The sequence below is a fragment of the Verticillium nonalfalfae genome (assembly GCF_003724135.2).
Source record: "Verticillium nonalfalfae strain VnAa140/NRRL 66861 chromosome Unknown scaffold_118, whole genome shotgun sequence".
Classification (NCBI taxonomy): Eukaryota; Fungi; Ascomycota; class Sordariomycetes; order Glomerellales; family Plectosphaerellaceae; genus Verticillium; species Verticillium nonalfalfae.
Window position 1 is genome coordinate 84,210 of NW_021167343.1, and position 9,312 is coordinate 93,521.

The 9,312-nt window shown below is 53.1% G+C and overlaps 2 protein-coding genes across 2 annotated transcripts; one reads left to right on the forward strand and one right to left on the reverse strand.

The window, feature by feature from the left end:
• Positions 1 to 3,159: 3,159 nt before the first annotated feature.
• D7B24_001004 (uncharacterized protein) lies at positions 3,160 to 5,684 on the reverse strand (the record flags this gene model as incomplete). The annotated part of the gene is made up of 6 exons (XM_028635249.1): positions 3,160 to 3,250; positions 3,475 to 4,174; positions 4,237 to 4,547; positions 4,616 to 4,959; positions 5,046 to 5,394; positions 5,512 to 5,684. The coding sequence occupies 6 exons, from the start codon at positions 5,682 to 5,684 to the stop codon at positions 3,160 to 3,162; spliced, it is 1,968 nt and encodes a 655-aa protein (XP_028492187.1).
• Positions 5,685 to 8,413: 2,729 nt separating this feature from the next.
• D7B24_001005 (uncharacterized protein) lies at positions 8,414 to 8,615 on the forward strand (the record flags this gene model as incomplete). The annotated part of the gene is made up of 1 exon (XM_028635250.1): positions 8,414 to 8,615. A coding segment is annotated over one exon (202 nt), but the record flags the coding sequence as incomplete, so codon positions are not given.
• Positions 8,616 to 9,312: the final 697 nt, after the last annotated feature.

Below are 9,312 nucleotides of genomic sequence, written 5' to 3' on the forward strand. Positions count from 1 at the left end.
CGGGGCAATTGTCCTCCCACTCCAGGATAGGTTTGCTCTGGGCCTGTTTTACTTGTGCGTGGCAGCCTGCTTTTCCCTCTCTACTGCCTTCCATACCCTTTGCAATCATAGCTTCAAGGTGTATAGATTGAGCAATCAGCTGGATCACCTCGGCATTATCCTACTTATGTGGGCAACTGGGCTGTCCGGGGCCCATTTCGCATTTCGGTGCCAGCCGACTTCACGTGCCATCCATTTCGCTCTCCTGACTACTACTGCCGTCAAGAGTGGCCTCATCACGCTGAGGCCTGGGTTTCGAAAGCTCGGAAATCGAGTAACACGTGTGGCTGTCTACACCTGTTTCGGCGTCAGTCTATTTGCCCACATATATCATGCCCTGTATGTGTTCGGGCTCGCGGAGCTAGATAAGAGGATGGGGCTGAAATCATTCGTGGGCTTAGCGTTCCTCAATTCGACTGGGGCAGTTCTCTATGTTGCCAGAATACCTGAGCGGTGGTTCCCAGGGACCTTTGATCTTGCTGGACAGGGCCACAACTGGATGCATGTCCTGGTGATTGCTGGCACGCTTGTGAGGCTTACAGGGCTTTCACGGGTAGCAACTGCCTGGCAGGAAGGTGGGAGCTTGTATCTGGCTTGCGAGAATTCGTGAGCTGGTGGCCATTTGTACTGTTGGGTTGTTCGTGCAAGCTGGATGAACTCCAGCGCTTCTGCGGGTGATGGCTACCAGGTAACTTCGGGACAGCCAAGGCGTTGCAACGTTTCTGTGTTGTGGAGCCTCCATCAATTGATATACTTACTTTGTATACTACGTCCAGACCTCCATTGTGACGTTCACATGGCTTGCTGCCAGGTACATCAATTACAGATAGTACAAGATGGCCCACATTTATATGACGCTCTGATACATCACTATGTGATACTATACATAAAATGATAGGAAATATCGGAACAAAGATGTCCCGGCCAAATCTCCACGCACAGAGGGACGCCCCCCTACTTCCACCTGCAACAAGCTGGTGTCCCAGACAACAGATAAGTCCCTCAATGGAAGGCTTCTTGTCTTCGTCATTCTCATCTTTAGCACCCTGGTAAAGGGTATTTCGTCTGTCTTAATAGAGGTGAAATTCTCGTGAAGCACAGACGTTGGCTCCAAGTGCAGCTCATTTTTGAACTATAGAGGGCCTCTCACTGCCCGGTGAGGTAGTGGGCCCGTACCGTTTTGGAACAGGATACATTGTGCGCTGCGACATCAGCGGAACTCGCATCACTAAATGAACGGGGTATGTCTCTCACCAGGCACTTGTCAGACCTCCATTCTTGGTCCCGATTGGAGTCGTATTCGTACGATTTCCCGGCTGCTCGAACCATGACGTATGCCTGAACACCGAATTCGTGTTGAAAATCTGCAAAGAAATCATGAAGTTTGTTGAAAAGGGTTTTTCTTCGCCGATAAAGTCGATCCCGCCGGTACTTTTTCATCTTTTCGGTAGGTTTCGATGGATGAAGTATAATCCTGGGTTTTGTAGGTGCTGGATCATCCGCTTCCTCGAGCTTGATCGCAGGCATCTTCAACTCTTCTTTGAGGTCAGTTGACTCACGTACATCCATCTCAAGAGAATATCACGCTTTGAATTTTGCTTCAATAGCCATGTTTTTGTCGGGTTTATGTCACATTATATACATGAGGTGTTCTTGCATTCCGCGAAATGCTTGTGAATAGAAAATTGTGTTTTGAATCTTGAAATACAAACTACGGGAACCCGTCTCTAAAAGCTGGTCCATGGGTTTGCTGTCCCAACCAGCTATACTTAGCGCAAGCACACATGAAAGCAACTTACCCCCCTGTTTCGACCGCAAGCGCCACACTCATAACCCTTAGCGTCATGTTGCCCTCAAGGGACATCTATAAAATAGGCTTTACGATCACGTTTCCTGTGATTATATTCAGCAAAGTCAAAGTCCCCCACCATGTCTTCCGAACCCTGGGTTGAGATTTCTATCGAAGAAGCGTCCATGGCAGCACAGTCGCGCCTTTCGGAAGCCACAAGCCATATTGACCCACGATGGGATCGATTCAGAGCATCGCTTCTCCTGCCAACCGATGGTATCCAGAACTTGAAACCTACCAGGGATAGACACCAAATCTCGTCCGCCTTTTGGCAGGAGTTGTTTGTATCGCAGAGAAAAGAAGTACAACAGCTTAAGGCCAATGTGCACCGACTGGAGTCGAGGCTTAGCGCAGTCGAATTAAAAGCCAACGTGAGATTCTGGTCCCTTATTTGGAGAAGAACGATCTGAAATTTTGTCTAGTGTTGTGCACATCGCCTGTCAACGCCTGATTCTGGAGCATTGGCCTCGGTGAAAATATCCTCTGAACCTGGATTGCCCTAAGAGATAGAGGTGCATCGGTGGATGATGTGAATTGAACTTTGCATGTAAATGATACAGTTGGCAGGGAGGCTGGTGGGCGAAGACCGCCAGGCAAACAGGCACGTCGTGAATTGCATCTCACTTCCGCTTCAAACAGCCCCAGGTAATGCCGCCATTGCGTCGCATGACACCCCTCAGCGCTCGTGATCTGTGTCATCGCCATAATCTCTATGTATAAACGTAAGCCCTGTTTCGTGTGGGGAAGATTGACTGGACTCTGAAGCCAAGGTGCATGCTCAATTCCCCTGATCATGCCATGACCCCCTAGCCTCGCCGCACCCGGCCCTGCCCGGCTTCATTTGCTAGGGAGGCTAAAGGATAATGGGGTGGCCTTGACTTCCTGCACGAGCGTGTTGCAGTATCATCTTGCTCCGCTCTGGCACTGCGCAGCTGTCGCCATAGCTGCCGCTAGCGTTGGAATCGAACGATTTCTGCCTCTTGGCTGGACATTCGCCCGACTCCCGGTCGGCTGAAACCTTCATTCTCCTGACCTTGGAGGGGGGAATAGCGTCCGTACCCTCCAGACAACTCTTCTCAGCTTTGAGGCCGGCCTCCTCATCCAAAGTCTTTCTGCTGTTCCCGTGCACCTTATCAGAGTGCTCTTGCCAAGCTGCAAAGTTGTCTACAATCGCTGTCTGCCCTAGTCGCTTGCATTCGGGGCATCCAAACGGATTCTGCCATCGGGGATCCGTTTTGTGAACGTGGTAATGGATGTAGAGGCCTTTACCTTTAAACTTCCGGTTGCAGAAGAAGCAATGAGCTGTCGACGCCGAGTCGACCACCGGGGTTGGAGAGCTCGTGGGTGGCGATAAGTTGGAGACTGAGTTTGGCGCGTCTCGCTCATCGTGATGAACGCCAATATGGGCGCTCCAATGTGAAATGCCTTCTATGCTGCTCACGGACCACCCGAGTCTTCGGCATTCAGGACAGTTGAAAGGTTTTGCGAAAGAGCCATCCCGGGTATGAATCTTCACGTGGCGTGTGAGACCCGGACGACGACAGAATGAGCCGCAGCCCAAGAGACACCAGCTTGTGGAATCTGACGCCCTGGATCGGAGTGGCGGCTCGGCAAGCGAGGGAGTGCTCGAGGAGGGGTCAGGGTCCGATGCCGTTGCTTCCCGAATGGCTGCATAGGCTGAATGGACTACCTCTGCCGGGAGGCGCCGAAGGTATGCCACGAGGAGCTCCGAGTAAGACTTCAGTGTGGCTGGACGCAAGTCCTGTGTGGCTGAAAAGTGCTGGAAGAACGATCCTATGGCCGAAGCGCCTTCGAACGGGTAAGACTCGTCTTGAATGGCCGGAGTCTGGCGCTTGGTAGGGAAGGGGGCGCAGCGGGTTCCAAGAGCCCGTTGCCTGTCCATGTTTTCGAAGTACAATGTTCGTTTCTGCACCTTTAACTGCTTGGCTAAGGACTTCCGAATGTAGGAGGCCCTGCTGTGTAGCTCGTCTCGCCAGCCAGGCGGTTCGCCTTCACCATCGTCCGCCAGCCTGGCGCTGATGGTGCGCAAGTCGTGTCGCTGCTCAAACGTCGCCTTTTCCTCGGGGGTAACGGTCATCGGGGCATTTGCGTCGACCTTCAGGAAAGCATTGCAGAGCTGACGGAATAAGGGCTCGTAATCGCCAGCCAACGCGCCGAACGCAAATGTTGCCAGCTGACCTCGAAAATGATTCGGAAGATAGCTCTTCTCGAACACCTCCGACGAGTTGTCGACAACGAAGTTGCGCACAGCGGGTGTGAGTACGCCTGGAAAGTCATCAGTCTTCTTCCCACGACTGGCAAAAGCCACACCCATGTCATCATCTCACCGTCTAGCCGGCCGGCGCCACCAACGCGCATGGCGTATGGGCGAGGCGGGTCGCGACACCCAAGGGCCCAGGTACACGACCTCCAGATCTCCCACAACCGGTGATACGGCAACTCAAAAATGGGGGTTTCCAGTATATCATTCTTCCAGCGAATTGGCAGATAGGCCAAGCCCCCAAGCGTCGGTCTAGAGAGGAGGGCGTCGAGGGACTCGAAGCCAACATCAAACGCATCGTCCTTGATGGCTTTGGCGACGATGAGGCTTAGCACACAGACGATAGGGCACGGTGCGAACGCGACGGAAAATGAGATCCTGTCATGATGGAGTGAGCTCGCCGTCATGGCGCAGACGGGCAACGGGGGAAAGTGCTAGCCACTCACCGATCATCTTGGCTTCTTTTGAGAGCATTCTTGTCGACTTTGTTGTGAACTATAGTGACGGTGCCCACCAGACGCGTCGATTTGTTGACAGGATCTGCCACAATGGCTAGCTCCACTTGATGATACTGTATGCGCGAAAGAGCACCGAGCCGGAAGGCGCCCATGCTGGCAAGAAGTATCATGGCATGGGAAGTCAATCGCTCCGTGGGCTGGCAAGTCACCACGTCCGGCCGCGCCCACAGCACGGAGAGGATGGCGAGAACATCCTCGCCGGTCACTTCCTGCTTTCGGAACATCTGGCCGCGCGAAAGACCCAGTTCCTCTGCGAGATCTTCTCGAATCCACTACGAGTCCGCCCGCAGGCACGTGTTAGCATCTTTCCCGGGGAGATGTTTGGGGGGGGGGACAAGGGCGGCCAAACCTTCGACACCTTCCACACGGAGCCCGCACCTTGCGAAGTGTCGCAGAACTTGAGAGAGTAGAGCGAAGCTTTTTCGGGCTCCTGACGTCGCTTCGTTTGCAGGAAGCCACAGTCGAACTCGCGAACCAAGGCTTTCCAAAACTCGGTGACCGTGATTGCGGAATCAACGTCCCGAACCCATTCGTACTCCTCAGGCCCGAGTGACGGACGCAGCTGCACCGAAGTCTTGACGTAGTGTCGCAAGAAAGCCCTGAACTTATCTTCTGCGGAAGCTCGATTGTGGCACAGGTCCACGGCGATCGCCTCCGGATCAGCTGTGACCCCCGGGCCGGCCTTGCTGAGGACGGTTTTGCAAAACCTTGAGCACACATTAGGGTGTCAGCCTGCCATTCCATGAAATGTGCCGCTCTTGACGGTCCCGGGAGGAAGAGGGAGGAGTTAGGGGCCCTACGTATCCCAGAGACGACGGGCATACTTCCGGTAAGCCTCCGTCTTGTCGTTCACTTTGCGGGAATCGTCGATAGGGCTGGACGCACAGCCTTCCAAGTACTGGAGCGTGTCATCCTGGCCCTTGGCGACGATATCGTCAAGCCAAACGCGGCCCCCGGCGAACCTCCAGGGTTCGGTAGGCACCGGGATCGGTAACATGTCGCCAGAGGATCGCAAGTCGCACGACCCAAGGCGAAGTTCGCTGAAACAGCAATGAGCGCGAATGAAGGAAGGCAAAAAGATCTAGAAGCTCGTAGTCATAATGCTAGTGGTGGAGGAATGAATGGAAGAACGGAGAAGGGAGAGAGGAAGGAGAAGGGGGAAGAGAGGGGAGGGCGGCAGCGGCAGCGAGGCGCCCGCTCCCTCCCACACACTCTCCCAGCAGCGCGTGGGCGGGATCCCCTCTTACCATCGATTCCATTATTGGACGCCGCACAACCAGGAAACAAGACGAGAGAGTCGGGTTTGGAAGATCCAGGATCCAGAAAAGTAGGGGGGGGGCAGGATGGGGGGGTTAAGTAGACGGGACCGGAGAGGGAAGTCGTAAACGGCGTGGCGGGCAAACGGCACGGCTCTGTCAGCAAGACGCTTGGGGCGGCCGTGCGTGGGGGTCGAATGACATACGGCCGTCAGAGGCCGACCCCAATTCTAAGATTGCCCCCCGAAGGCTCTTAACCATGTGTCAGGCCAACTAGTGCAAGTACAAGAAGATGTTCGTCGCGGGTCTGCCACGTCGGCAGGAAAGTCGGAAACCCTGCTTCCGCTGAATGACAACGACGCCGTGGCGACAGACAAACGCAGTTCTTGCGTCACCCAGGCGCCAACACCACCATCGCTGTCCATGTCGGCCGAGCTGACGCCAGCGGTCGCAACTCCTCCTTGGGCATTCAACCGCAGTATGTCCTGTCGGCCGAGCAGACGGGAAAGCATAGTCTTCCATACCTCGCGAAATTCGTCAACGATCCGGATTTCAAGGGCATGGTTCGCGTCGAAGTGGCCGATGTCAACTGGGAGGACGTGATGGAGAGAATTGACATACCAGACCGTCCCGAATTTCTTGCCGTCCAGTACGCAATACGTCGAAAAGAGATATGTATAACGCGTCACTCAAATCGATATCCATCACTCAAATCCATCACTCAAATCCATCATTCAAATCCATCACTCAAATCCAGCACTCAAATCCATCACTCAAATCAATATTCATCACTCAGATCCATCACTCAAATCCACCACTCAAATTCATATCCATCATTCAAATCAATATTCATCGCTCAAATCCATCACTCAAATCCAGCACTCAAATCCATCACTCAAATCCACCACTCAAATCCATCACTCAAATCCACCACTCAAATCCATCACTCAAATCCACCACTCAAATCCAGCACTCAAATCCATCACTCAAATCCAAATCCATCACTCAAATCCAAATCCATCACTCAAATCTATCATTGAAGCTCATCATCCGAGTTCATCACCCAACCCAATCACGCAAGCTCAACCCATCACTCAAGCCCGTCACCCGTCACAGTGCAAGACCATGTCTTGACATTGGCTTCTCACTTCCCTCGCACACTCAGACCTATCTCAATCATTATTAGTTATGTCATTAGGCAGCGATTTTCAAATTCGTGGGCGCGAGCCTCCAAATCACTAGGATCGAGCCTTCCTTCTATGCTTTTAGTGTGCACCTTGTTCATGTCAATGGAAGCCTCGACCAAATCGACAGGCAAAGACATCAAGGCTGTCTCGGCAATCGCTGACAAAGCTCTCTGTGTTACAGAAAAATCTTTTCTGGGAATTTATCAGTACAAGAAGGACTTTGAGCGCAAGTTACCTGCATTAGAGAATCTACCTTGGCTCCGAACATCAGAACTAGTAGCAGCGATGCCTTCGTAATGGCTGAGTATCTTCTTCCAATGCGGATTCGCCTCCTTAGTAGTGTCCTTAAGGTTACTGAGTGTTCTGACAAAGGCTGGGCCTGCATGTAGGTGTCAAGCGCATTGCTGGCGTCTCCTCTACCAGTTCTGCCTTGAAGTGTTCCAGTTTGACGCCTCACTCTCATTACTTTTGTAACATGAGACATTAACTGAGCCAGATGAATGTAGGCGCATCTTTGTAACAAACTTGTGTCTGGACTGTTGGTGATAACTTGGTCCACTTCCTTGAAAGCAGTTTCGATGGAGCGATTGCTATGAATAGCATGTTCTGCTGATGGACAAGCTTGGATCAGCAACATCCATGAGTTGAACGTGCTACGCCCTTCAGTTTTGAGAACATTTCTGTAATCAGGCCAGGTCAAACTTTCAACATATGCGGTTTTGATATATGGGGGTAGTGATTGCACTCCTTCATCGTGGTGACGGAAATATTCGTTATGATTCTCTGGTGATGGGGGATCAAGGCTCATGAGATCATTCCAAGTGGCATACAAGCCTTCATCGGCCATCGTGAAAACTGTCGAGCCAAATATAAATGCATCTGAACATTGTAGGGTTCTTATATATCGTGTGCGTCGTTTGAGACGAAAAGTCAAATCCTAACATCAAAACTGACAGTCTCCACACTGATTGTTGTTGATTCTTGACAACCTGAATTGAGAGATGTTCATTGCTAGAATTTAAAAATCAACTATGAGAACACCGGATGAAACGCGCTACAAGTCACGCGTAGACGTAGCATACTAGACACAGCGCGTGGTGAAACTGGTCAGCCACGCACGCATACAGGGACGCCACTGCAGTAGGCCCAGCATGCCTGATGAGTCGATCTCGTAGTCGCGCGGGCCTGGACGATGACGGTCTATCGCCGGAGCGGGGTGTGCAGGCCAGCGAACGGCGTGCGACGTGCGGCGTGCGATATGCGGGGGCCGCGGCGGGTTGGCCATGGCTATAAAGAAGGCGGCATCAAGCAGGCGGTTCGAAAACCTGCGCGGCGTCATCACGTACTGGCAGCAAGAACACGAAGACTTGTGCTCGGCGTCCACAGCGTACATCGACGGCCTCCAGGAGGAGATCCGCCTCTTCGTCGTTTCGCGTCACCTCATGCTGACTGAAGCAGGCGGGCGCATGAACCAGCAGCGCCTACGTCACTGAAGGCAATGTGTGTTTTTCCATGTGAGACATGAGGGTTGTGCCTGGATTGGTAGATTGCTAATGGATCTATCATTGCAAATAGACTGCCCACTCCTGTGTCACGGCTAGTATTGAATTACGCCCCCGCTCTAGTTGCTGCAACCATTGCTGGTAGCTTAGGCATCAGTCGAGCGGGATCTCTGGCTCGCCGTTGGCTACCAGCAAAATGGCCTATCACTAGCCGGCAGACGTTGGCGCAAATCTAGACACGCGCCCACCTACCAGAAGCCCCGGCACTGTTCGGCCGGGGCTACCAGCAGGCAAGCGCCGTCCTCAGGCTCCTGACAACGCGGCGCCTGCACCGACCTAGCCCGCTTGCTTGCCACAGAAATGTACGCCAAGCTGGCGCTCCTGAGAGGCGAACATAGGTCCTCCCAGCTCCAGTCCTTTCGCTTGCTATTTGTGGCGAACATGTGTTTCTACGATCAAACGTCTGGACGTGCCGCCACTGGCACTGGCGGCAGCGTCTCCGTAGGCACAACGCCAACGCCGAGCTTGCCGTCTCAAATTGATGCTGACCGCACGACTATCGCTCCTCCGGGTCATCGGCGATTATGTGCTGGGCACGTTGGTAAGCGACGGTGAAACGCTGCAGTCGAGGACCGACCGACCGACGACCAACGCGCCAATCCCAGGTCGAGCCTGACTCC